Raw genomic sequence first — 26,742 nt, 5'->3', positions numbered from 1 at the left:
ACCCTTTTTAAAATGAAAATAAATGGCTTTTATCAAAAATCGCGAACAATTTTTAAGTAAATCGGATACGCTCTATCAAATGGTGATATTTTCAACTTTTGATTCCGACCGGAAATACGCCATCTGGATCGGAAGTTGAATTTTTTTAGGGGGACATGGTACTTTTTATTACAGATTCGAATTGTACGTGAAAAAATAAGAAACTTTTGTATCAAACGTTTTTTCTGAAATGTGCCTCTGTCAATCTTAAAATTGACCTTGAAAGTAACTGTGATGAAATAATGAACTTCAAATGTTAAGATTGACAGAGACACATACAAAAGTTTCTTATTTTTTCACGTTTCACAATTCGAATCTGTAATAAAAAGTACCATGTTTCCCTAAAAAAATTCAACTTCCGATCCGGATGGCGTATTTCTGGTCGGAATCAAAAGTTGAAAATATCACCATTTGATAGAGCGTACCCGATTTACTTAAAAATTGTTCGCGATTTTTGATAAAAGTTATTTATTTTCATTTTAAAAGGGGTGTACGGGTGCTCTGGGACACCCTGTATATATACATATATATATATATATATATATATATATATATATATATATATATACAGGGTGTCCATATATATATACAGGGTGTCCCAAAACTACCTCTTGATATTTTAAAGGCAGATTCTCTGGCCAATTTAAAAACGATTTTTCCTCAGCGAAAATGTCGAGGGAGATCATTATTTTTTGCATATTCGCAATTTTTGTCATCATGTATCTTTCTAACTAAGCCTTAAATTAAAATTCTATTAAAGTAAACTGTACCTAAAATTAACTAAAGAATGTGACTTTATTAATATTTTATTCCCATAAGCCTTAGTTTGCGAAAAACCCTTTATTTTCAATCGTTTATAACTCGAAAACTATTAGTGCCGTGACATTTACGCTGAGGAAAAATCGTTTTTAAATTGGCCAGAGAATCTGCCTTTAAAATATCAAGCGGTAGTTTCGGGACACCCTGTATATGTACACTCCGCGACAACGATTCGTTCCGTCGCCCCTTGCCCCGCGAGAGGGGTCACGGAACGAATCGTTATCGCGGAGTGTACACGTGCACACACATACACACACACACACACACAATAATAATAATAATAATATACATATATACATAATAAATATACAGAACGAAGATTATTTTAATTTTCTTTGGGATTAAATGAAATATATAATTGAAAAAATATACGGATTATATTATAGACGATACGTGAACGTGTATTTAATATAATGAATTTATTTTAAATCCCAGCAGAATATGTTAAAGTCTTAGATTCGTTCACATCGTTTGTGTAAAACTTAAAAATAACGATTTTTCAATACATAATTTCCTTGCGTGAAAGAGAACATATTAGTATGGTTTTATTAATTAATCAAAAAGTTGGTCTATGTTACACACTTTCCTCTATTATGATTCTTTAATCATAATTGAAAGAATGGTTTATATATATATAAACGTCGCTTTGTTTTTTATAAACACAATGTGTAGCAATATTATATACATGCCATATATTATATGTTGAAAATGAGGTACAGGACATCGACTTCGGAAATAATGTAAATAACACAATGTCGGATGCAGAGATGAAACCTTATCTCATGCTTAGGTGATCGTGTCAATTAACACGCATAAATATAATTTTTTTCTTTTTTTCGGAACATAAGATATCAAACATGTTTTAATTTTTTGCTGCTAAAGTGCCATTTCCAGGTGCTACCGACATCTCGCCTCCTTGTGTACTGTCGCGTTGAGGACTCTATCAAAATAAACAGTGTGTTTTTAAATAGGACAATACAAAGTCAAATTAACTTTTTGCAAAACTGATGTACGACCATCTGTTTGACTCTTAGTTCATTACTTAAATTTGACTAAACAAGATGTTTCAATAAATTTTCTATAGTTACTGTGTGATAATGAAAGAGCTCACAATCTTAGAAAAAAAAGAGATAAAGAGATTTCCTCTAACTATAATTTACCTTTACATGAATTTGTTGTTTCAACATTGCGGCTCTTAAGATCAACATACGCGTACGCCTCTGATAATCTTTCCCAACGCTCATAGACTTTTCAAAAGTGGTGCTACGTTGATCGACGTCTTTTGCATACAAAATCTGTAAGTAATTTTAAAAAATATACATTTAAAGTATTATATATTTGTTATGGAAAAATATGTTGTATGTGATTAAGTCAGCAAGTATCACTTACCTTATTGTGCGAATCTATACGAGCCTGGATCTGACCATCGAGAATAAGTTGCATGAGCTCATCTTCCAATTCAGATACTGTTCTATTGAATGCAGTTGCCATTCTTCTCATATCTGCGCTTAAGTAAGGACTAAAGTATTGTATCAAGGCTCTATTTCGAATTTGCGTGTACAACAGATTTACGTGAGGTGCTATGTACATATCCAAGAGAATATTATCCTTTATCTCATCAAGTAATTTCAAACAAGATGCATACTTTGATTCATAAAATTTGAAAATTATATCTCGAAGTTGCGGTTCTAACTCTAGAAATAATTTGAAAGAACTACTAAATATAACTTGTTTTTGCAGTTCATGTCTGTCGAAGGTAGCTAAAGCACAAAGTCCTCCATAGAGAGCCACATTTCCGGGAGACAATAACTCGGGGCAATCGCAATGATCTAAGGATGCTTGTAAAAAATGTTTTGCAGCCATTTTATATTTTCTTGTTGCCAATTCTGCCAAACCTGCTGCTACTTTTAATTTTGTAATTATGGCCTGATTGTTATCTTTACCATGCAATTCTGGAAAGTCTGGTGTACCTTCAGCCTTGGTAACATAACTAAGTACATGCGACCAATTTTGTAAATATACAGAAACCTTGATTACGTTTAAACACATATTCACAACATGTTTGCCGCTAGTACAGTAATCTCGTGCTCTGGAATAGCATTTCAATGCGTGAACAAGATCACCGCAATTCAAGTAATGATCTCCCAAATCGTCGTGACCTCTTCGTATGCTCTCCTTGATAGAATTGCTTTTGTAATTTTTCAGATCGGTATCAAATTTCTCCAATTTCAGAGCAGCTTTCTTAGATCGAGTCTCTACCCATGTTTGATCCATTGTTAACATGTCTTGTGAAGTAGACTGCGCCGCCACGTCCGGTAATCCTGGAGTGCCCATAGCTTCAACGAGCTTTTTATGTAGCATTATATAAAGCGAAACGTTATATGTGGTCATCACATAAGTAATTGCCATTTTCAATGCTTCTATTCTCAACGATGGACAATGATCGGCGATATATACAAGTCTATGCAATTTTGCAAGTCCGGTATAACTGTTGGCGTATACCTCCAAATCCTGAGAAGGTAAGAAAACACGATACATTATTTGCATATTTGTTTAAAAAAATAAATCTTGAAAATATGAATCTTTTTCAAGTTGAACGAATTTTATACGTACCAACGTCGGATTTTCTACTATATACGGTTCTTCCTCAGCATTATCATTATCCTCTGCAGGAGCATCAACCTGCATTGGCTCCACGACATTTTGCTGCAAAATAAAAAGGAAATTACCAGGATATAATTCCGCTTTATCTATTTTACGCTTACGAGAGTAAATTTAAATCGAAATTTAATATATTTAGATAGCGAAAGGCGATTAGAGATGCGAACATCATTGCGAAGATAACCTTGTAGTTTAAATCACTCGATCTCGAGGGAAGAACGCCCGTTTCCCGATCGGGTAACGGATAATTTACCTGAACGTCGTGAACTTGCAACGGCATTATTAGTCGTATCCGTTATGTTAAAACCGTGATTCGTAGGGCTACTCTATAGTGGAAAAAGATTATTGCTCGATATTTTGTGTGTGCTTATCATATATATAAATTAAACACGATGCACACATATTCACTCGCTCAGCCGGTATTGGGACAGAAGCGAAAAGCAAGAGACGAGAGAGCGACCTCTCGCGGTAGACATTTAAATTAAATGTCAAGTTATATACGCAGAGGAGAGAAATCTTTTCTCTTTCTTTCTCTCTCAAACAAAAAAGAGAGAGAGAGATATCCCTCCTTATATTATCCGATCTTGTCCCTTTGATAGGACGAAAATATTGCGACAAGCAAAGCAGTTCTTCTTCTATTTGTTTTTATAAAACATATTCTAAAATTACATATTCTAAGATTCTTTAAGTTGATTTTTAAACATTCTAAGAATGTGTGCTGTGTGGGTTGATATTATATGTATGTTTGTGCAAAAGACAATTTTCTGTTACAGCATAGAATTTTTTTATCATTTACGAACAAATAGAGTTTGGTATTTACAATATTTTTAGTATTAATGTTTTTGATATTTACAGTATTTTGACATGTCTTGTCTATTTACACAACATGCCTTCTTCCTGAAACGAATTATAAAATTATTTTTTATTGTTTGGTATATTATTATTATTTTTTAAATTGTTTACAATATATTTTGTTATATTTTATATTTTGTTTTATAGTGAAGAAAGGTCTCCATTATATATATACATATATTAGTGTATATATATATATATATATATATATATATATATATACATACATATATATATATGTAGCTTCGCTCTTTTTATTCCATTAACAGTTACATATACAATATAGCGCATCATTATTTTACATACAATAAATATATATTATTATTATTATAAGTTTGTATTTGTACAAAAATCAAGGATGCGTAAAATAAATAATTGCAATGTGAAAAGTCACACTTGAAATATAATCCAGATTCGAATCCTCTACATATCAATCCTTGACGAGAATCCTCCACGATTTTTGGACTTTGCAGGATTCTTCCTTCATCGTCCTGTCATCGCGCCGCTATCGTGGAATTGAGCGATTCACGTCTTTGTCTCGCTCGACGATTTTGAAACCAGATCTTTATCTATAAAAAAAAGCAACATATGTATAAAATCGCATAATCTATCATTTTCGCGCAATCTCGTTACAGACAACTGATAAAATAGAGATCTGTTTTACCTACCAAGATCGCGCGAAATGAAACAATTTAAATTCGAATACATCCGCGGGAAAACATCAATATAACGTGCATTTTTACATCGAAAAACCTTATGTCATATCAATGACATATACAAATCGACGAACGCAAATTTACCGACACCGATTGTTCACAGAACGACTCGGACGGAAAGAGAGGAAGAGAGAGAGGATCTTCCTTTATCTTTTTTTTCAATACATACTTTGCTCTGCGGCAACCTCAACATCGCGGACATCTCGATGACATCATTCCTGGACAGGTAGGCGCTCCTTCTGTACCTGTCCTCCAACACCTGCAGCTGCGACGAGGAGAACGGGATGCGGGGACGATCGTCCGTTCGCCGCTTGGCCCGCCTCTCGACGTAGGACCTCCTGGGTAGCTTCGGCGGTCTATACCGGGTGTACTGGAGCCACGTGAGATCGGCTCTCCGCACTTCCGGTCGCGTCGGCCTTCCACTGACGAGGAAGGTGCCCGTCGTCTCGACGACGTCGGGGACGACAGCGTCGGAGCGTTCCGTCTCGCTTCGTCGGGTCTCCCCATCGCGTCCCTCCCTCGCTCGTCCCTCGCTCGCTTCCGGGAGGGCCGGGACGCGCGGCTTCCGTTCGACGTCCCCCCCCTCCTCGCGATCCACCCGCGATTTAGGCGAACAACCGCGATCGTCCGACAGTATACGGGCTATACTGAAATCCGTGTTCCTCATTCGTGCTTCGCTCGTCATCCCGGATGTTTCACTAAATCTCCCGAAGAAGCAACTCCTCGTTATATATATATCGCGTATATGCGGATACGCGTATATGCGTTATGCGTGCACGTACGCACACGTGTAGAAAGTACGGGTCTCCCTCGGGGGGCGCGTACCCCTCGTTTTCGCGACACGTATCCTCTCTCCTCCTTTCTCTCTCTTTCTCTTTCCGCGGCAAATCCAAATTAAACGCATAGTTGCACGCGCGATGGCTATCGCGTTGCTCGCACGACGAGGGGGGGCAAAGGGGGGGATCGCGCTTCGGTTAACGCCGCGTGTACCTGTCCCATTGTTGTGCATGCTCTTATACCAGTGTATTATCTCTGACCGCATCTCTGTTCGGTTACTCCCCTGTAATAATAACAATGTAATTGATACTCGGTAGCGAGGGAACGGATCTCCTCTCGTCGAGGAGTTTCTATAGGGCAGATGTCCCGGTGCACCGAGGCTTGTATAATTAAAAAGCCACGGGGGTCACGTCTCTAATCCGGTAATATATCCATTTCGCCGATGTAAATATTGAAGAGCGCTTGTGCACCCAGCTTTCCGGTTTATTGTTTACCGGGCACGGGCTTCCAAGTTAAACGCGATACGAGTACGTCGGTACAAGATTCTTTTTTCATTTTTCTTCCCGTATATCGTCGGAAATTTGCAATTTCGATTAATCATTAAATGACATCGCGATAAAACCTATCGCTGGTGGCTTTCTTTGTACCTTGGAAGACTTAATACACAAGTGCGATAGATTAAAAATTTCGCGTATAATTCGAGGAAATATTTTCTTACATACGTTTGCCTAAAACAATTCCTTATTTACAAATAAAACATTTGTAAAAATTCTTCATCATATATTAGAATACCCGATGAAGGAATTTGTAGAGTAAAAACTCGCTTATCGCTTTAAAAAGAAATTAAGAGTAAAAATAGAATGCAATTCACATATCAAATCATATGACTGTATGTTATATATGTGTATACATATACATACACGGTGGTTATCTTTTAAATTATCGCCTTGAAACGGACCTCGTTTCTCAACTGACAGTACGATTACTCGAATTACCCCACAATTACATCATGCGTACTGAAATAAACCTTCGCCAATCGAGTATTTCTCCATTCGTAGAGAGCCAAGAATTGTTCTTTTTGTATTTCTATCCGTTGGACAAAGTACCACGTCTTTCGCATCAATTTATAATAAATATATTACATCCTATTCCAATATAAAATATCATAAAATGTCTTAATTCTCTTTCTTAACTTAATTTAATTTGACTTAATTTCTATTATTTCAGTCTGTATTTTCGATCTGTATTTTTATATCGGTTCTAGTGCCATTTAGCCATTCGAAGATAATTATTTCGATAATTCCCTTGCACGCGAGTGGAAAAATAATCGTCGACAATCTCTGGGATGATGCATGTACTCCGGAACCGTCGACATTGAACGAGCAATTATAATAACTTGCTTATGTTAATTCCTGTTTGATCGATAAAATTTAATAAGTATACTTTGCCAATTTAATTATCTAGATTTCCTAAAACGCGATTAATATAGTACCGAAGAAATTAACTTATGTCAAGTGGCGCTGAATGTGAAAAACAAACGAGTTTCCCAGGCGTCACGTGCGCGTTTATTTCATTATGCATTATGCGTAATTCATACGAATTAAAACCGCGATCGCGCGTCCATCGTTTGCCTTTCCAAAATTAAATAGATTCTGGAAAAAAAAAACGTTAATACTCGATAATACTCGATATATCTTTTAGCTAGAAAAACGCGCGATTAAACCGAATATCGTCGAATATACGCGTTCGATCCGATAAAAACCAGCTTTAATCAGTAGGTAGGTTGGGTCTTGACGCGGGAGAGGAGAGGAGAGGGGGAAGGGAGGATTCGGAAGGGGGAGAGGGGAGATGAGGAGCGGCGCGAGGCGCGAGTCGCCCCGATCGTTCCGGTTCCGATTTCTGTCGCGTCAGCTGTTCCCCGGCGAGGAGGTAGGCGGGAGACGGGGCTTCCCTCCGAAGGATCGCGTTCATCCGCTGACACGCGACAGCGCGCGCGGACTCGTCCGTCCTCCGACAACCGCGGACATTTCTCTAGTGCGTGCCCAGGATGCAGCAGGCGAACGGCAACGGTGCCCCGGCCTCGCCGAGGAAGAAACAGCGGGTGTCCACCACGGGTGGCGGGCCCATATCGAAGGTCACGGTGGTCCTCGGCGCTCAATGGGGCGACGAGGGCAAGGGGAAGGTCGTGGACATGCTGGCGATAGACGCTGACATCGTTTGCAGGTGTCAGGTATGCGTCAGGTATCCGCGAACGCGCTTCCCGCGTCTTCCGGGTCGATCCCCGGAAAACTTGGCGCGAACGACTTTCTCCCCTAAATGTCACCTTGCATTTATTCAGCGTTGTTTGGAACTAGTCCTATTTTCTTTCTTCAAGATCGTCGAGAGGACGGTCACGTCCGAAGATTAGGTTAGTTGTCGTGTGCTCCGGGAAATGCCGAAGAATATTCCTTGAAAGTATTAAAAATATTCAAGATTGTCCGCGTACCCTTAAAAACGCGAAAAACGCTCGTGTCTACTGTCCTTTTTTAGTTTTATTTTTAGAAATAACGCGCGCGCGTCACCTGACCTGCGGATATTACAAACACAACATGTCTATAGCATGGTATCTGATATTACATAATTGATGGCTTTTATGTATACATATATATAAAAAAAGAAATCACAAAATTACCACGTATCTTTGTGACCTAATATGATAAATAACCCAAATATTCTTTATCTCGTTCGTCATAAGAGTATTTAGCTTGACACGATGATATATAATTATTGCTTTATAAGTAATTATTTGATGTGTTAATGCAGAAAAAATCAAGGTTTATGTAATTTGTGTTAATCTATGCATATCCATATTTCTACAAAGAAATAATATTAAATATGTCAAGGAGAATTATTTCTTAGCAACATTACTTTTTATATAAATGACACAATTATTTATATCTATTCAACGGAATAGATATAGATTGTGTCATTTATATAAAATATTTATTTTATTTTTTACATTTCTTTGATTTTTATCCTCTTTTTTTATTTTTTACATAGTCATAATAGATAGAATATAGATGGTATATTATATACATATTTCTAGTACACTTGTATATTGAAACTTTTTGACGCCATTGTTTGTATCATTCAAAAAATTCTTATTTTGTTTCAATTAAAATTACGATACAACCTTTCTCATCATAAATAATGGCAAGCCCTGTTTCTTCAGGTTGATTAATTAATGTAATTTCACAGGGAGGAAATAATGCAGGGCATACTGTAGTTGTAGAAGGTGCCAAATTCGATTTTCACCTTCTGCCTAGTGGAATAATCAATCCCAGATGCAAATCTGTAATAGGTAATGACCTTTTCAAGATCAACAAATAAAATAAATTGTTATGATTTGTAAAAAAATAACATGTATCTGTGATGATTTTAGTAATTAACTTAATATAAAGGAGCAAGTTAAACAATTTAACAAAATAAATATATAGAAAAGAGAAGAAATTAAGGTCAATGTATAAAACAATTATTCCACTTATTTATACATGGGCTATTCTATTGTCTCTTGGTGTATAGATAGATATTGAATTATCTGAATATTGTTACCTCAATTCTGTTAAATACACTGCAGATTGTATATATAATTAATGTTTGCGATTTTTTTTTGTTCACAGGCAATGGAGTAGTGATTCATCTGCCTGGTCTATTTGATGAGTTGGAAAAGAACGAGTCTAAAGGGCTCAAGAACTGGGAGGACAGACTTATAATATCAGATCGGGCGCATATAGTGTTTGATTTTCATCAACAGGTCGATGGATTGCAAGAATTAGAGAAAGGCACGCAGTCATTGGGAACTACGAAGAAAGGTATTGGACCGACGTATTCGAGCAAAGCTGCGAGGAATGGACTCAGAATCGGAGATCTTCTCGACGACTTTGACAAGTTCTCCCAAAAGTTTAATACTTTAGTTACGTCGTATCAAAAAATGTTTCCTGCCTTGCACGTCGACGTTAAAGCCGAATTGGAACGTTACAAGGAGTACGTATATAACGAGTATCTTATGATGAGATTACATTGTTTTACAAGATTTATAATATGCAGTTGATTCTTTTGCAGATACTCCAAACGTATAAGGCCATATGTGAAGGAAACGGTGCAATATTTGCACCAGGCTTTAAAGGATGGTAAAAAGGTTTTGGTGGAAGGTGCTAACGCAGCAATGTTGGATATTGATTTCGGAACTTACCCATATGTGACAAGCTCGAACTGCAGCATTGGTGGAGTATTGACTGGTCTTGGTCTACCTCCTAGCACAATTGGCGAGATAATCGGTGTTGTAAAAGCTTATACTACCAGAGTCGGTGACGGGCCATTTCCCACAGAACTTTTAGATTCCACTGGAGAATTATTGCAGGAAAGAGGCCATGAAATCGGTGTAACCACAAAGCGAAAGAGACGGTGTGGATGGCTCGATTTGCCGTTGCTGAAATTTACGACGTTAGTTAATGGGTGTGTAAAAAAATGTATTATACGTGAAGGAATCTGAAAATTTCTATTTGTGTGAATGCGTATAGTTGCTTAATATAATAAATAATTGCATTCAAAAATGCAAACTAACAAAAATATTAATATATAAGATAATATAAAAACATTAATATATATAAAATATATATATTAATATATATTAATCATTGTTTTCTCATTCCAGGTATACATCTATATCCTTAACAAAACTCGATATCTTGGATACATTACCAGAGATAAAAGTGTGCATTGGATATCGATTAAATGGAAAGGACATAGATTATTTTCCAGGCAGTGAACTAGCAAAAGTTGAAGTTGTATATAAGACAGTCGAGGGTTGGCAATCGACTACCGAAGGTGTACGTTCCTTAGATAAATTGCCACCAAATGCACATAAATACATACAAATCATAGAGGAATATTTAAATGTACCAGGTGTGTTTACATAGCATTATAGCATGTATTTCATATGTATGTCAAAAAGTTTACCAGAATAAGAATCTACTTTGTTACAGTCAAATGGATTGGTGTAGGAGCAGGTCGAGAAAGCGTAATTGCCCTCTGACGATGCACAGTCCGCAAAATGTTACTTAAACACACGGCATTAAATGTATTATTAATTTTAATTTTATCTGTAATATTTGCAATGCAAAGCTGATGAGCGCACAGGCGAAATGTACTTTAACAATAAGTTTTCAGTGAATATAGTATTCTTAAATGCATATATATATATATATATATATATATATATATATATATATATGTGTGTAAATATGCATATTTAATATTGTATAATTGAGTAACAATATGAGTGTGTAGTCATTTTGTAGTCATATCTAACAAATAAGCCGAAGATTAGAAAAATGTTCCTTTTGTTATCATTTATCTAATTTAAATAGATTCTGTTATTAGATTTATATATATATATATATATATATATATATATATATATATATATATATATATGTATGTATGTATGTATGTATATAAAATTATTTATTTTTTATTAATTATTATTTTTAATCGCGTTAATTCTATTTATTATGTGGAACAAAAATCTACCAAATGTTGAATTCAACGATATGCCGTCGTATTCTTGTCAACAAAGGAATATACAAAGTAAAATTTAATACATCAATTTTTCAAGAAATTCCGATTTATTTTTGACAGATTTGTAAAATCGGATGTCAATTTTCCGCGCGATTTTTATCTCCAATTATATTTGTAAATATTATATATTAATAACGTATGCTATATATGTATTATATACGCGATTATTAGCTTATAAAATATATGTATACCGTGATAATTAAAATATATGTAGTTCGAAATTGCGATTTATTTCCCAGCATCTTGCATCACATCTATTGGAAAGACATAACCTTGTCATCCTTTTTAACACTGGAGATGTATATATTTTTTTTCTTCTCTATCGTATCTCCAGGAGTAGAAGAAATAATACTTGGACCATTTTGTACGCATCTCCGCATTTATTTGGTGAATTTTTTACCGCAAAGATAATTGGCTGTCACGTTTATTTGAATACACGTGGCATGTTGCTTGGCGTGTTGTTTTGATTATAACGTACATTTATTCGGTAATCATTGTGTAATTGGCTGCATTCAGCAGAAAAAGCTGTTTTGCAACTGTGTAAAATTCGTGAGCCTGATTGGTGTATGCTCTTAATTTTGATTGAATCTAAGAGCATACACCAATTAGATTCACGAATTTTACAACAGTTGCAAAACAGCTTTTCCCGCTGAACGCAGCCATTGTGTAATTGTGATCAAAGTGTTCTTGCTTATATGCTTCCTACTAACGATGAAGAAGAAATGCGAAAGCTAACAAAACCAAAAATAAACGGAGTGAAAGTAGGTAATGTGTGAAAGCAACCTATATCATATTGAAATATGAGTAAATATAGCCTTAAATATTTGACACAATTTTGTTATTTGTGTTCCACGGAAAAGTTATATAGGTTATAATTAATTTTATATTTTATATATATGCAATCGATATATATATATATACATACACACACACACACACACACACACATATACATATACACGATTATTTTATATATAAATATAATTTGTTTCAGAAAAAATATAATTATGTGTAATTGCAGAAATCTCTTTAATCTGTTACAATTTGTTATACATATTTAATTACACCATTTGTTATACATATTTAATTACACCATTATTTGTTATACATATTTAATTACACCATTTTTATTATTTATTATTATATATTTATATAAATTTATTTGTCAACAAATATATATAATATATATAAATATGTAATAACATTCTCTTTAAATCATTATTTTCCATAATATATGAAAAAAATACAATGTAATAAGATATAAGAGATAAGATTTTAGCATAATATATTAAAAAGGATATTCTGGGTGTTTTTCAATACCTTTAAAGAAGGAAAAATCACATATACGCCCAGATTCTCCCATATCAAGAGCGTTTAACTTGTCGATATCTTCAACTCGAAGTTCCCAATCAAATAGCTGGGTATTCTCTTTAATTCTTGTAGGAGTTGTGCTTTTTGGTATGACTATTATACCTTTTTGAACAATATGTTTCAATAGTATTTGAGCAGGAGTTTTCTTGTACTCTTCTGCAATTTTTAACACAATAGGATTTTCTAACAAATTTGATATGGTATCTTCCTTTCCTATTTTCTTGACGAATCCACGTGTACCCAAGGGAGAGTATGCAGTTATGCTAATATCGTTATCTTGACAAAATTTGACCTACAGGAATATACATCATACAACATATGTATTTTACATTTATAAATATTCACAGAAATATTTAATAGGAATTTAAGATTTATATACCAATTCCTTCTGCTGAAAATACACATGCAGTTCAATCTGCAAATTTGAAACAGGTAATTCAGCATTATTCAAAATCTTTTTTATTTGGTTGATATTGAAGTTAGACAATCCAATTGCTTTGGTACGCTTTTCCAGCACTTGTTTCTCCATCGCCGACCATATTTCCAAGTGATTTGTATTTACATCCATTCTTATTTCTCCATTTTCATTAAATGGATGTAAATTTTCTCCAGCATCTTCAAATGCAAACGGGACATGCACCAGATACAAATCCAAATAGCTTAGTTTTAAATTTTTGAGTGACTTTTTGATCCACTTTTCTATATCTTTTGCTCTATTACCACTACCAGGTACCTATATAATATATTTGAAGCATAACACGGAATATATTTTAAATATAACACTTAATATAGAATATTTTTAGAATTGTATAATTATCTATAAGTATGTAATTATATATGAATATATATCTGTCTCATATGTATATATTTATAAATATGATTATACATTTCTAAAAATATTCTTGTGTTCTCATAAATATCATTGTCAATTGAACATACTTTTGTTACTATAAACAAATCCGATCGCTTAATTTTGCCAGAATCAAACCATTTTTGTAAAACATTGCCAATAATATGTTCATTTTCGTATACTGTTGCTGTATCAATATGTCTGTATCCCGCTTCCAGAGCTGCATCAAGAGCTATTTCTAACTCTTTCCCGCTTGCCTTTGTTACATAAGAGAATAGATTATTTGTTATTATATAACATATATTTGTTAGTAATACATATAAGTACATACATATATCATACATATAAGTTTACTTGGATTATATATAATATAAATTATTTTTTTATAAGCTTACATTCCAAGTTCCAAATCCTAGAATGGGCATTACTTGCCCTGTTGGCAAAAGTACACTCGTATTTGATGCCATATTTAATGTATCTTGAACGAACGTCGAAGCAAGACTAAATTTCTAAATGCTGTTAGAATTCCTTTTATCCCACCATCTTGTTTTCCTTTCACCGTATTCTGTCCTTATCTTTGTACAGTTATCACATGTAAGATAAGCTTTTTTTCATACGTTTACTATTGAAAAATATATATGAATAGAGTTCATACAAAGTAAACTGTGCTATGTAAATACTAGACTACATAAGCATACATAACTGTGTATGTAAATATTAGAAACTTATGTTTCTAAAGAAATACTTGCTGAATCTCGATGTACATATCAATAATTAGATAAAATCGAAAATTAAAATATTATCTCAAACCAAATGTAAATAAATGTAAATAATAACTATGAATCAACTTTTGATGTGATAAAAGATATTGTAAGGGTGCTCCGAATTTAATTAAAGGATGACGATTAATTTAACAGGCGTTTATTTAATGAGATATATATATCAAAATCGTACTCTATCGCTTCTCTACTTTAGACTATTTTCTCGCTTGGTTCGCACTTCTCACTTCGCTTTCGCTCGCTTACGTCTGTCGACGTGCGTCCTCTGTCCCTCAATATATATACATATCCCTACCCTGGCGAAAATAAGAAACTTTATAAAGCGTTAACAACCGTTGAGTGAGGGTTTTCTGAGAGTTTATATGCTTTTCAAACATTGTAAGAGCACTTACATAACGCTGTTGGGTTTTGAATGCTTATCAAACGCTGCAGTGTTGCAATTTTTGTTCAACAAACTCTTTACTAATCGTTTTTAAACTCTCGACGAACTTCCACAAACGTTCATGTAAACGCCAAACAAACGTCTCATTTTTGCCAGGGTACTTCATAACATCGAGGCTACAGAAATTTCTAGAATTATGTTTATATTTATCGTCCCTTATGATCTTACAATATTGTATACTACTCAACAAAATTATTGCATAACAAGTAACTTCATGTCAAAATTTCTCATAAATTATAAATGAGCATAGCTACGCTAGAAATTGTATGTGAATAATTTCTTTTTCTTTCTCAAGAATGAACTCTACGGGGTGGAATCTATTTTTCTTACAAATATCATGATAACTATCGAAAAATATAAACTTTTTTTTATCCTTCTTTAGGCCCAATGGGTCTGTTCTTTTTAGCTGCACTAGTGCAATTAGTTAGAGTGAAAGAAAGTATGTTTGTCTCTTTCTAACTTATTGCACTAGTGCAGCAGTGCAGCTAAAAAGAACAGGCCCAATGCGTGCGATCCCGAGAGCGCAGCGCTCTCCGATGGCGCTGACTTAACGGATGTTACGTCACTCGCAAATCATTCGAGATCCTTCGAGATCAGGATCAAGTTCCGTAGAGAAACCGGACGGAGTACCAGGGATGCAAGATTGTCTCCGCAAGCAACATGCAACGCGTAGTGGAGAGGGTAACGGAGATATGAGCGTAAGCGTACGTGTGAGCTCATAAAAATCCACTCTTGGCAAACATACGTTTTTCCCTTAAGAAATAAATATAAAAAGATAGATGTAAAATATAAAGAAATATGAAGAATAAAACATACATTAATAATATTTTCTAATGAATAATATAATATTCTAATAGCATGTGTAACATTTTATCACTTTGTAAATAAACATCGTACATGTTGTTGCTCTATGGAAATCGCGAGAAGGCGGTGGTCTCTTCCGACAAAAGGAAATGTAAAAAATATTTTCTTAGAATATATATATATATATATATTACTTTTAAATTAAATGAAATACCCACACAGCACATGATATCATTCGAATATTCTATACTCATACTGTAAATATACGTTACAGATGTAATATCCTGAGAATAATCCCATAACATCTCTTGTTGTATATTATTTTTCATATATTCTCAGAATATACTTTGAATATCTCGTATAATATTAGTATATTCTTTCTCATATATTTTCAGGATACTCTATAATATTGCATGTGTTTCTTCATTTTGCCGCTACGCGCGCCACCAAACTCGTACTTAATTTTTGGTGAAATGGACATAAAGGACTGGTACTAACATGAATTCCAAAGTTTCTTCTTTTTTCTTTTTAGTCAGTTTAATTTATAATAAACTGACTTAATTTAAAGTAATTTGTCTAATAATCTGGATTCCTTGTTGGAATTCAGAATATTAAACAGATTATTTAAAATTAAAATGAGAAGTAATCCATTTACTGCATTTATTAAGGTATTTCATCTATTACCGAGTGTACTTACATAATTGTACATAGATTATCGAGATCAATATTTCAAGGAGAATCATTTAATACACACTAATAGGTGTTTTTCAAACGTTTTATATTCATCTATTAGAAATGACATTTTTGTCTGAAGTTTTGTTTATAAAGTAAATAATTTCACATTTTTATTTATTTTTTACATCACGAAGAATCTATTTTTTATTCTACATATAGTTCAACTGTCTTTTATATTCATATATAATTTATTAATGTAAAAATATGCTTAAAATATTCTAAAAATATACTCATAATATACCAAGAAATATCCTGAGTATATACTGAGTAGGTTTCTAAGGCAGACATAGGAACATCCTCCGTACATTCTCAAAATATCATAGTATGTATATCGAATATTAGTGGGATATACACAATCTACGTTTGCGATATACTGAGTACATACTCAGGATCTATCTGTGCTGTATGGGTACTATATTAAATATATGAAATATTATATATTAAATAAAAATTATACATAATATTATACATAAATGAAATAATATTACATGCATATATACACATGTACAAATAATTATTTTAATATAATATTAAAGAAAATTTTGTACATTTCTAAAGAATATGACAGATATAACAGAGAATAGTTATAGAAAAAAATAGACATATAAAATAAATATAAAAAGATAGATATGATCCCGGTAAAAAATTTTTCATATATAATTAGACAAAACTGATTATATCTAGTTATACAAACTTATATATCAATTTTGTCCATATAAAAACAAATATGCTTATGTATAAATGGATATGAATATATATATATTTGTATATTATTATATAAAGGTATATTTTTATAATGAAAGTAACAAATATAGGTTTTTTTGTTTTTTATTGTTGCGTGCTTGTTACAAATTATTTACTAAGTGTTACATCGCATTTTTATTGTCTTACATTTAACTAGATGCAGTACAGTATCCTTTGTAATCACGTGTATATATATATACCCGGTAAAAAATTTTTCATGTATATTCATGCAAAATTGAATATAATTGTACAAAACTATATATAATTGTGCAAAAATATGTATAATTATAAATGATAGAGTACAAGACATTATATACATTTATATATAAGTGCAATAACTGTTACATATAATTATATATAAGTGCGCATTTTGCATACTTAAGTATACAAAATGCGCACTTATATATAATTATATAACTGTTCTCTGTTATATCTGTCATATTCTTTGGAAATGTATAAAATTTTCTTTAATATTATATTAAAATAATTATTTGTACATATGTATATATGCATGTAATATTATTTCATTTATGTATAATATTATGTATAATTTTTATTTAATATATAATATTTCATATATTTAATATAGTATTTCATTTAATTTAAAAATAATATATATATATATATATATATATATATATATATATATATATATATATACAGGGTGTCCTAGACCACCCGTACACCCCTTTTCTTTCAAAAACTAAGCATTTTAGAGAAAAACGTTTTCGACAAAAATTGTATGGTTTTGAGGGGAACATAAGATGGTGTCATTGGTTTGACCTTGGATGGCATCGTTAAGGTGAGGTCAAGGACACCTTTAATTTCTTAAATGGAACCATCTATTTTTATTGCATATTCTTATAGCTTATGTCGAGAGCTTTCCAAAACACTATAATAAAGTATTTTTTCATCAAGTACTTTTCGAGTTATAAGGCTTGAAATAATTTCTTAATTTTACATAAACCATAAAATATCTAGTAAAATATTCATTTTTCGATTATCTTACTTTAATTCTTTTATGTACAAAATAATGAGAGGAATCGATTGGTGTAAAGAAAACACATAATTGTTTCGAAAAAGAAAATGTAATTGTTAATTGCAAATACATGTATTTTTATTCGAAAGTTAGCTAATATGGGATATATAACCTTTCGGGAATTATCGGATATGCGACGGAAACACCCGAAGGTTGCTTTTGGAAAGAGACAGAGCTATACATCCCCCTTACCGCAAATTTCACACCGCCCCGGCTCCATCCATATCTTCTTAAACCGACGGCACACGGTACGATTTTTCGTACTGGATTTGATAAGATTTAGTAAAATACTAAAAATGCACCAATCAGAATGCAGCATTTCTAATATTTTACTAAATCTTATCAAATCCAGTACGAAAAATTGTACCGTGTGCCGTAGGCTTTAGATCCATGTTCTGGATGCACCCATTATGTAATGTCAAATTGTGTCGAATATAGTCGAATGTTGACGGAATTAACCGAAGTTCATGCACTCCCCCCTTACTGCATTTATCAGTTACCCCTCTCAAAAGGCTCCGTCTATCTATTCAGATGTCAATGGGTGTGTCAAAATATGCAATTTCTTGAATACAAAACACGTCCTTACTTTTGAAAAGATGGTCGAAGGAGGAAGAATAAATTAAAAATTTAACAAGTTTTTTTTTTTAAGTAGAGGCTTCATTTTCGAGAAAGAAAAAAAAATTATTCAGATACAATTTTTGGTGGCTATGTTTATTTGAATTTATGCGAAATTTTGACGTGAAGTTACCTATGCGATAATTTTATTGTGCAATATATAATATCTTCTATCACATCAAAAGTTGATTCACAGTTATTATTTATCAGAGATTTGATTTGAGATAATATTTCAATCTTTGATTCTATCTGATTATTGATATGTATATCGAGATGCAGTAAATATTTATTGAAAAACATAAGTTTCTAGTGTATAATGCAAATTATCATTAATTTGTGTTTACAAAGCACACAAATATATGAGTCATGTAATTACAAATTGATGATAATTACTAATCTCGTTTTACGTAATTCAATTTAGTTATCTTAGATTGATTAAAAATGCATTTAAATACTTTTAAGAATATAATGAGTAATATAAAATATCCTAATGTAAATCTTTTTTATATCATAAAGAGTTAATGTTATTTATTTCAGATAATATTCAAAAGTCTAAATGTACATTTGTATAAATTGTGGAGCTGAATGCAAAGAGCTTTTTAGGCGATACTGTCCTAGCGTTCTTAAAATTTTAAAATGTGTAAGTGAAGTATTACAAATTTATATGTTAACATTGACATATCAACATTATCAATTTTGCATTATAACAACTATTTTAGGAAAAGTGTGGCTTGTTAGCTGACAAATACATTGAATACGATCCTGTTATAGTCTTTGTAGATCTTATTCTGATAGAAAAGCCTGCTTACAGACATCTCTTGTATAACAGTAATTTTAAATCGTATTGGAAATTGATTATAATATTATGGCTAGCCGAATCACTCAGAATTTGGTTTGCCTGCGAGATAAGCAAGACAGAATTAAATGCGTCGGAAACAGAATTGGTCTATAACGATGCGTCACAAGATTGTAATTTTTACAGTGTGCTGCTACATACAGCATTTGCCTTTGCAGCATTTATTTGTGCAGTTATTCTAATAACCGAATTAAAATGGTTTATCATTGGTAAAAAACCATACAAATATAGTATAAGAGATTTAAGTCGTGCTCTAATAGTTGGAGGTTGTGGTAAATTACTGGGATTTTTGGGAATAGTATGGAGGCATATAGCTTCGGGTCATTATTACCTTCTTATCCAAGGTTACACTGTTTTATGTCTCTTCACTACATACTCTGGTAAGAATTCTTTTAAAGAAATTTACATAAGAGAAACATCCAGTTTTTATTGCAATTTTAAAATCGCACATTCTATTTATAATTTATCTCTTTGATAAATGGTTTATAGATATAATACATATAACATATATTTTGCTTATTTATTGCAGTTGTCTGCAAGAGTGGAAAGGGAGGCTCTTTGATTGGATTAATTGCTGGAATTTTGCTGTATAGTTACATATGTACTTCCATTTCTAAATTGCACCTAAATATTCCGAATATCACATTAACATGACATAAAGTATTTGCTTTGCATATATATATATATATATAAAACCATACAGTTTTGATATTTAAGCATCTTTGACAGGAAGAACACTCCAACCTAATATTAATCTATCAAAACCACAAGAAAATAAATTACACACATTATTATCTTCCAACCAAGCAATGGAACACACCATTCTACGATGACCCTGTAAACAAAGTTATTTCTTTTTAATGAGATATATTTATAGTTTATTGAGAACAAAGGAATTTAATTGTGCTATGTAATATTTTTACATGTAATAATTATGTGATATGTAAATATATTCTCGAAAAAATAGCCAAACATATTAAAAAAAAATCTTCTATTGTATTTTAACATAATAATACTTGTATAAAAGTCTAAGACCCCTTATAACTGCATGATTTCTCTCTCTTTCTCTCTCTCACACACACACACACACACACAATTTCAGCAATTTTAAACTTTTAGTTGGTATTGATATATTTCAACGAAACGTAAAATTATTAATTTTACTAACTGATTAGAAAGCTAAATTTTGACATAAATGTAAAAATATACATAATACAAACTTATATACATATATAGAGTGTCTCAGAACACCGGACATGGAATGCACAGCGTGATTGTTCGTGCCAAAAGAAACAATTTTTTTCTCTGACAAAATTGCGTCTGAATTACTTACTACATTACTTTTTAAATGAGAGCAACTTTAAGCTAACAAATTTAGATTAGAGCGCTTTAGATTACGCATGAATCAGAAATGGCGCGCACATGGTATGCTTGACGTTTGAATGTATACGCTATTTTACTATTTTGCAAAAAAAAAGGTTTTACAAGAAATGCATGATATTTAAATATCGCTACTTTCAACTTATTCAATAGGAGAACATTTCCTATTTAATATCATCAACGATTAAAAGTAAATAGATTAGATGTGAATAAGTTACATGTGAAAAATTTTTCCAAGATTATTGTGTCAATATTCTAAAAATTTTTTGACTTTGAAAAGGGATTAAATGTTTTGAAGCATATGCTCAAAATGTAGACCTTTCATTTGTAGACACATATTCGCTTTGTAGATAAGATTTTCTTGTGCACATTGAACCATTTTTGGTATATTTGCTCAATGAATCGTCTTCTAAATCTCTAATATATGTAAAATAGAATGCTTGCGTTTCGATTATGCTTTAAAATATTTAATTTCAGGGTCAAAAAATTTTTAGAATGTTAGAACAATAATTTTAGATCAAATTTATTCATATATTATCTAATCTACTTGTTTTATTTTCAGTCGTTGCTTTGATGATATCAAATAAAAAAATGTTCTCTTATTAAGTTGTATTGAAAATGCAATATTTAGATATGCAGAGTTCTTGTAAACATTTAAAACATTTTCTAAAATAGTAAAATAGTAAAATAATGTACACGCTCAAATGCCACGCCGTGCGGGCGCCGTTTCTAGTTTATGCATGATCTAGAACGCTTATTCGTAAGCTTAAATCGCTATCATTTAAAAAGTAATGTTCAGATGCAATTTTATCAGAGGAAAAAGTTGCTTCTTTTGGAATGAACAACCACGCTGTACATTCTGTGTCCGCGAATTTTGAGACACCCTGTTTATTACCTGTCTACTAGTCCTAGGTAATCTTGCTAAACGTTGACCACTTAAATCAAATAAACGTATCTGTCTATTATCGTGCGGTATTGCAACTATCCCGGTACTGGAAACTGACAGTCTGTTAGCAGCACTATCCCCGCGTATTGTTGCTAAGGGACTGCGTATATTACGTAATTCCCAAACTTTTACACTTCTGTCATCTGAACCAGATACAATTTTATCTTCCCTTGTGAAGACTGCAGATGTTACTGTCCTATAATAGACGTTTCAAGCATTAATCATATTTGTTTATTATATTAGGTATTAATATCGATAACACATACTCTGTATGACCTTGAAATACTGAAACCGAATGTATTGGTTCTCTAAAATCCCACAATCGGAATGTGTTATCCCTACTGGACGTAACGCATAATTTTTGCATATGATGAGTCGACACATGAGTCAATTCCTGATCGTGTCCACACAACGTGTGTATAATTTCTCCGGTTTCCGTGTCATATAAATTCGCCGTTCTATCCCAAGAAGCTGTAACCAATTGTTCGGCGCCACAGAGCCAATCTGCAGCCATTACAACGCTCGAATGGCCCAGCAGTTCTCGTATTGGCGTTCTCAAAGTCGGGGGATCCTCTTGCTCGTCGTTAGTACTAATTAGATTATTTGTAGTAGATCGTTCGGAACTGGCTACTGGAAGTTCTTCTAACGATGGTACTCTTTTCGGCATGTCCCAATCGACAGCTGCCTGCCACACGTGAGCGGAACCGTCGCCACTCGCCGATAATGCTAATTCTCGATTTGGATGGAATCGTACTGAATTCACGGATCCACTATGACCGATATATTGTAATAAACATCGACTACTGTCTATCGCCCATATACGTGCGGTGTGATCAGCAGAAGCAGTCGCTATGATAGGTTGTCCCGATCTGCTCACAGATATCTCCCATACACCGTCTCGGTGACCCACGTATTCTCTTTGCATGGTGCAAGTCATAGATGGAGTTTTAAAGCTTGATACTATTTTACTAGTCTGTGCTTTTAATTTGTGTGAAGTTTTAATCTTTTGCGCCGAGTTTGCACCCATTGCTAAAAAAAAAATTTGAATTTAAAGAATCCGCACTAATTTAATGGAAAATGGCTTTCCGTCGAATTGGTTGAATTTTTAATGTTTTAGTTTAAGATATTCTGATCAAAAGTTTCAATGGGCACAACTCTCGAAAATGATCAGTTTCGATGCTATTGACCTTGGAACTTTATCTTCGCACTAATAATACAGGAAAGGTTTCTTTACAGTTACAAAGTATATTAAATGTGTAATAATTTTACATATGTGTGTAATATATGTAGATTCTTAACACATACCCTTTAACACTTCCACATACCCCTCATATATACACACATATATAAAATATATCTATACAGGGTGTTTCATAAGTGGTGGGCAAAATTTCAGGAATGGATTCCTTATGCTTAGAGAAGAAAAAAAAGTTAATCAACATAGGTCCGGAAATGATTAGTTTTTGAGTTATTAAGATTTTGGACAATTAGAGGAAATGTTCAATATGTCCACCTCCTGTCACAATACAAGCCTCAGCTCGTCGTCTCATTGAGCCCCGAATACGCTCCCAAATTCCTGGCGTAGCGCGTATCGTCTGAAAAGCTGCCACAATTCGGTTGCGAAGAGTTTCTACGTTATCCACTGCGGATGAATACACTACAGACTTTGCATAACCCCACAGAAAGAAGTCCAATGGGTTTAAATCTGGTGAGCGAAAAACATTGTTGATGCCTGTAAAAGGACTTCTAAGACGAGAAATGAGACAAAATTTTGTATTACAAAAATCTTAATAACTCAAAAACTAATCATTTCTGGACCTATGTTGATTAACTTTTTTTTCTTCTCTAAGCATGAGGAATCCATTCCTGAAATTTTGCCCACCACTTATGAAACACCCTGTATATAGATGTGTAAATATATAAAATATGAAATGCACAGTATGACATGTAAACACATACATGTTTGTGTGTTCAAGAATATGTAAAGAAGTATATAAAATGTGTGTACGTATAAAATGTTGAATGTTTTTACTACTTATGGATGATTATTTTTACAAGTTGATTATGAGCAGAGATAAAAATCCCGTGGTTCCTTATTTCCATATTTAGTGACTCCAAACTCTTTTTCTTATATAAAAAAATTTCTTATCCCCCTATATTTACAGTAATCCTTCTAGATTCTTGTAATCCTTCTGGGATCCTTACATTCAGTTTTTATAACAGATGGTATCTTTGGACTGCATCTGAAGTTAATAATGATTTTTTAGATATTGGGGGATATGTGGGAGTGTGTGTGTTAAGAATCTATATATATTACACATATATAAATATTTAATATACTTTGTAAATGTAAAGAAACCTCTCCCTTATCATTAATAGCATACGTACAAAGATAACATTCTAAGATCAATAGTGCTGAAACTGTCCATTTTTGAGAGTTGTATCCATTGAAACTTTTGATCAGAATGTCTTAAACTAAAACATATTAAAAATTCAACCAACTCAATGGAAAGATATTTTCCATTAAATTAGAGCAGGGTCCTTTGAATTATTATATTTTTATACACAAATCTTTTTTTTGTAAAATCTAAAGTAAATGTACAGGAGAATAGATGAAAAATATCATGTAAAACTATAAAACATTACGAATTATAAAAAAAATATATTAAAAAATTTTTTGTCAGAAAAAAATGGAAGTAATTTTTGACTTAACTTAATAACTAAATAACTTAACTTAATGAATATTATCTTCTTTTTAAAATCTATTTTTTTTTATATGTGATTTATTAAACACATATATTTATATACTAATATGTAATATTAATATAATACTGCAGTAAAGTCTTACATTTCTGTTTGGAAAGGTTTTTCGTTTCCGGATAATCTGTAAGATCTCCAGGAGGTAAACTGCGTTCACCTGATCCATAACATTCTCTTTCGAGCTTATCATTTAGAATGTCAATCTTTTCCTGTACTGTAATGAAATACAATAATGTTAATATTTAATGAGTTGGATAATTGTAACATATAATAGAAATATATTTACATCCAAGATTTTCAGTATACAACATTTCAAATTCCTTTTCAATTTGTTGAAAGAGATCATATAAACGGCATCGCAAAGTTGGCGGGATAGGACTGTCCTCTAACTCTGAACGAAAGCTAACATAGTGCAATGCAGTGGGTTGTAAAGGAGTCGAACCACTTTGTTGCGATTGTAACTCTGTGTCGGTACTGCTTTGCACACGAGGTATGGAGATCCTCTTTGCTTTACCACTGGATTTATTTCCAGTTGTCGCTGATGGTTCTCCAGGCATGACTTATCACTTAACAAAAATGGCACGAACAAACGAGCATGTTCCTCTAATTTAACTCCTTGCGACAATCATCTTAAGAATGCTCGTATAATCGTTTACCGTGTACGCACGACCTATCAACACAGAATATATCAATTGATTAAAAATATTATCGTCGAATGTGTGAAGTGACATTCTCGTGTCGGATTGTTCCATTAAATTAATGTATTTGCGTTCGTCTTGCGTTTTATCGCAAATGCAAATATCGAGTCAGACTACAAACAGAAAAAACACAGACAGCTGTGTAAGAAAAGTGTGGCAGTACGTTTAAAAATAATACGTCTCGAATGGAAAGTCGATATTGTGCACAGATACGTATGTGTGCGCGTACACACACGTGACAAATACGGACGCGCCGATTTGACAGTTCTCGCAATTGACGTCAGATTTAAAAAGATACACATGTTCTCGCATACCATATCTTAGGCTGCGGTCAAGGGGACGTTGAAGATGCTTTGAAGCGTTTGATTGACCAATCAGGGTAAAAGGAGTAAAGATTTCTTTAACCTGATTGGTCAATCAAACGCTTCAAAGCATCCTCAGCGTCACTTTGATCGCAACCTTATACATCCAATCTCTTTGGCATTGATCTTTCTCTCTCGCATCACATTTTTTTAAGCTGCTGTCAGCCGCTGAATACATATCACTACAAATTACACTGGGCTTTAGGAAGAAGATAAGAAATGTATATTTCTAATACACTGGGTATATTATATATTTGCAAGTTTAATTTTACTCGACAAAATTGACGATCAGAATTGACCCCTTTACTTCGCGCGTATCACCATCGAGGGAAAAAAAATCTTTTTTACCTATCGCGTATATTTTTCGCGTACATTGTTACATACTTTTTTTTCTTTTCCTCATCGAAATCGAATATCATGTTCGTTTTATACGCACAGAGCGAGAAGCACATATATAGATGGGATATTACGCCAAATTTAGATTGCATTGAAGCTCCCACTCTGCTCCCATGGCTGCGTTCGGAAACATCACCCGAGTGCCCCCGGGTATCATTTTATCCTTGTTTAACATTCGGTGAACAACAAGGATAAAATGGCTGCGTTCAGCAGAAAAAGCTGCTTTGCAACTGTTGTAAAATTCGTGAGCCTGATTGGTGTATGCTCTTAATTTTGACTGAATCTAAGAGCATACACCAATCAGATTCACGAATTTTACAACAGTTGCAAAGCAGCTTTTCCTGCTGAACGCAGCCAATGATACCCGGGGGCACTCGGGTGATATTTCCGAACGCAGCCCATAATAGAGACCCTCTAATAAGAATCATGCCATGTGATATCCAGTTTTGATTGGTCCTCTAGATCTGAGCAATTCCCGCTCA

The 26,742-nt window shown here is 33.1% G+C and overlaps 6 protein-coding genes and 2 long non-coding RNA genes across 21 annotated transcripts; 3 read left to right on the top strand and 5 right to left on the bottom strand.

The window, feature by feature from the left end:
- Nucleotides 1–1,129: 1,129 nt before the first annotated feature.
- LOC145959999 (uncharacterized) lies at nt 1,130–4,538 on the top strand. Its single transcript, XR_014435248.1, has 5 exons — nt 1,130–2,155; nt 2,230–2,480; nt 2,599–2,991; nt 3,064–3,377; nt 3,451–4,538. It is a non-coding gene; the product is annotated as an uncharacterized LOC145959999 (long non-coding RNA).
- On the bottom strand, nt 1,259–3,953 carry Csn1b (COP9 signalosome subunit 1b). 2 transcript variants are annotated; one of them, XM_083079225.1, is made up of 5 exons: nt 3,704–3,953; nt 3,472–3,564; nt 2,248–3,369; nt 2,019–2,153; nt 1,259–1,798 (listed from the first exon to the last, which is right to left on the bottom strand). In XM_083079225.1, the coding sequence occupies exons 1-5, from the start codon at nt 3,797–3,799 to the stop codon at nt 1,721–1,723; spliced, it is 1,524 nt and encodes a 507-aa protein (XP_082935351.1). In that variant the 5' UTR covers nt 3,800–3,953; the 3' UTR covers nt 1,259–1,720. The 2 variants fall into 2 exon arrangements, with proteins under 2 accessions (XP_082935351.1, XP_082935352.1); XM_083079226.1 differs by having other exon boundaries at nt 3,773–3,952.
- A 75-nt stretch (nt 4,539–4,613) lies between the features above and the next one.
- LOC145959997 (uncharacterized) lies at nt 4,614–8,556 on the bottom strand. Of its 2 annotated transcripts, none has more exons than XM_083079239.1 (3): nt 6,785–8,556; nt 5,257–6,147; nt 4,614–4,940 (listed from the first exon to the last, which is right to left on the bottom strand). In XM_083079239.1, the coding sequence occupies exons 2-3, from the start codon at nt 5,770–5,772 to the stop codon at nt 4,866–4,868; spliced, it is 591 nt and encodes a 196-aa protein (XP_082935365.1). In that variant the 5' UTR covers nt 5,773–6,147; nt 6,785–8,556; the 3' UTR covers nt 4,614–4,865. The 2 variants fall into 2 exon arrangements, with proteins under 2 accessions (XP_082935365.1, XP_082935366.1); XM_083079240.1 differs by having other exon boundaries at nt 8,188–8,556.
- Adss (adenylosuccinate synthetase) lies at nt 7,704–11,095 on the top strand. Its single transcript, XM_083079227.1, has 6 exons — nt 7,704–8,094; nt 9,102–9,204; nt 9,524–9,887; nt 9,966–10,358; nt 10,558–10,808; nt 10,889–11,095. The coding sequence occupies exons 1-6, from the start codon at nt 7,912–7,914 to the stop codon at nt 10,936–10,938; spliced, it is 1,344 nt and encodes a 447-aa protein (XP_082935353.1). The 5' UTR covers nt 7,704–7,911; the 3' UTR covers nt 10,939–11,095.
- LOC145959998 (uncharacterized) lies at nt 8,831–12,067 on the bottom strand. The gene is made up of 3 exons (XR_014435247.1): nt 11,675–12,067; nt 10,096–10,332; nt 8,831–9,195 (listed from the first exon to the last, which is right to left on the bottom strand). It is a non-coding gene; the product is annotated as an uncharacterized LOC145959998 (long non-coding RNA).
- A 92-nt stretch (nt 12,068–12,159) lies between these two features.
- Nucleotides 12,160–20,717, top strand: Arv1 (ACAT-related protein required for viability 1). Of its 8 annotated transcripts, none has more exons than XM_083079238.1 (5): nt 18,680–18,948; nt 19,400–19,502; nt 19,582–20,098; nt 20,248–20,319; nt 20,448–20,717. In XM_083079238.1, coding segments are annotated over exons 2-5 (675 nt in total). In that variant the 5' UTR covers nt 18,680–18,948; nt 19,400–19,418; the 3' UTR covers nt 20,450–20,717. The 8 variants fall into 8 exon arrangements, with proteins under 8 accessions (XP_082935363.1, XP_082935360.1, XP_082935364.1 ...); XM_083079233.1 differs by having other exon boundaries at nt 18,683–18,948; nt 20,248–20,378; XM_083079237.1 differs by lacking the exon at nt 18,680–18,948 and adding an exon at nt 12,160–12,244 and having other exon boundaries at nt 20,248–20,717.
- On the bottom strand, nt 12,496–14,796 carry LOC145959994 (1,5-anhydro-D-fructose reductase). 2 transcript variants are annotated; one of them, XM_083079228.1, is made up of 5 exons: nt 14,659–14,796; nt 14,100–14,326; nt 13,794–13,961; nt 13,234–13,587; nt 12,496–13,146 (listed from the first exon to the last, which is right to left on the bottom strand). In XM_083079228.1, exons 2-5 carry the CDS (start codon nt 14,169–14,171, stop codon nt 12,772–12,774), a joined length of 969 nt encoding a protein of 322 aa, XP_082935354.1. In that variant the 5' UTR covers nt 14,172–14,326; nt 14,659–14,796; the 3' UTR covers nt 12,496–12,771. The 2 variants fall into 2 exon arrangements, with proteins under 2 accessions (XP_082935354.1, XP_082935355.1); XM_083079229.1 differs by having other exon boundaries at nt 14,100–14,279; nt 14,659–14,739.
- Nucleotides 20,126–26,395, bottom strand: Wdr37 (WD repeat domain 37). Of its 4 annotated transcripts, none has more exons than XM_083079220.1 (6): nt 26,249–26,395; nt 25,091–25,474; nt 24,893–25,018; nt 22,311–23,073; nt 21,994–22,240; nt 20,126–20,553 (listed from the first exon to the last, which is right to left on the bottom strand). In XM_083079220.1, exons 2-6 carry the CDS (start codon nt 25,359–25,361, stop codon nt 20,431–20,433), a joined length of 1,530 nt encoding a protein of 509 aa, XP_082935346.1. In that variant the 5' UTR covers nt 25,362–25,474; nt 26,249–26,395; the 3' UTR covers nt 20,126–20,430. The 4 variants fall into 4 exon arrangements, with proteins under 4 accessions (XP_082935346.1, XP_082935348.1, XP_082935350.1 ...); XM_083079222.1 differs by having other exon boundaries at nt 26,213–26,339; XM_083079224.1 differs by lacking the exon at nt 26,249–26,395 and adding an exon at nt 25,962–25,980.
- Between the last annotated feature and the right edge of the window lie 347 nt (nt 26,396–26,742).

This window comes from Camponotus vicinus, unplaced genomic scaffold, assembly GCF_025532165.1.
Source record: "Camponotus vicinus isolate PSW18456_S1 unplaced genomic scaffold, iyCamVici1.0 SCAF_10, whole genome shotgun sequence".
NCBI lineage: Eukaryota > Metazoa > Arthropoda > Insecta > Hymenoptera > Formicidae > Camponotus > Camponotus vicinus.
This window is presented reverse-complemented; position numbering and strand designations above follow the sequence as displayed.

Bases quoted from the DNA above. Each gene is read 5' to 3' on its own strand.
- Csn1b (XM_083079225.1), bottom strand. From the start codon at position 3,799: ATGCCGTTGCAAGTTCACGACGTTCAGGTAAATTATCCGTTACCCGAT. The intron at 3,370-3,471 runs GTACGTATAAAA...TTACCTTCTCAG, and splicing joins TAGTAGAAAATCCGACGTTG to GATTTGGAGGTATACGCCAA. The intron at 2,154-2,247 runs GTAAGTGATACT...AATTACTTACAG, and splicing joins GTATAGATTCGCACAATAAG to ATTTTGTATGCAAAAGACGT.
- LOC145959997 (XM_083079239.1), bottom strand. From the start codon at position 5,772: ATGACGAGCGAAGCACGAATGAGGAACACGGATTTCAGTATAGCCCGT. The intron at 4,941-5,256 runs GTATGTATTGAA...TTTTTTTTATAG, and splicing joins TGAGGTTGCCGCAGAGCAAA to ATAAAGATCTGGTTTCAAAA.
- Adss (XM_083079227.1), top strand. From the start codon at position 7,912: ATGCAGCAGGCGAACGGCAACGGTGCCCCGGCCTCGCCGAGGAAGAAA. The intron at 9,888-9,965 runs GTACGTATATAA...ATTCTTTTGCAG, and splicing joins GAATTGGAACGTTACAAGGA to ATACTCCAAACGTATAAGGC. The intron at 10,809-10,888 runs GTGTGTTTACAT...ACTTTGTTACAG, and splicing joins GGAATATTTAAATGTACCAG to TCAAATGGATTGGTGTAGGA.
- LOC145959994 (XM_083079228.1), bottom strand. From the start codon at position 14,171: ATGGCATCAAATACGAGTGTACTTTTGCCAACAGGGCAAGTAATGCCC. The intron at 13,962-14,099 runs GTAAGCTTATAA...TATGTAACAAAG, and splicing joins TAGGATTTGGAACTTGGAAT to GCAAGCGGGAAAGAGTTAGA. The intron at 13,147-13,233 runs GTATATAAATCT...ATATTCCTGTAG, and splicing joins ATTTTCAGCAGAAGGAATTG to GTCAAATTTTGTCAAGATAA.
- Arv1 (XM_083079237.1), top strand. From the start codon at position 19,419: ATGTACATTTGTATAAATTGTGGAGCTGAATGCAAAGAGCTTTTTAGG. The intron at 19,503-19,581 runs GTAAGTGAAGTA...CAACTATTTTAG, and splicing joins TTCTTAAAATTTTAAAATGT to GAAAAGTGTGGCTTGTTAGC. The intron at 20,099-20,247 runs GTAAGAATTCTT...TATTTATTGCAG, and splicing joins TCTCTTCACTACATACTCTG to TTGTCTGCAAGAGTGGAAAG.
- Wdr37 (XM_083079220.1), bottom strand. From the start codon at position 25,361: ATGCCTGGAGAACCATCAGCGACAACTGGAAATAAATCCAGTGGTAAA. The intron at 25,019-25,090 runs GTAAATATATTT...ATTTCATTACAG, and splicing joins GTATACTGAAAATCTTGGAT to TACAGGAAAAGATTGACATT. The intron at 23,074-24,892 runs GTAAGACTTTAC...TTTTTTTTTTAG, and splicing joins AAACCTTTCCAAACAGAAAT to CAATGGGTGCAAACTCGGCG.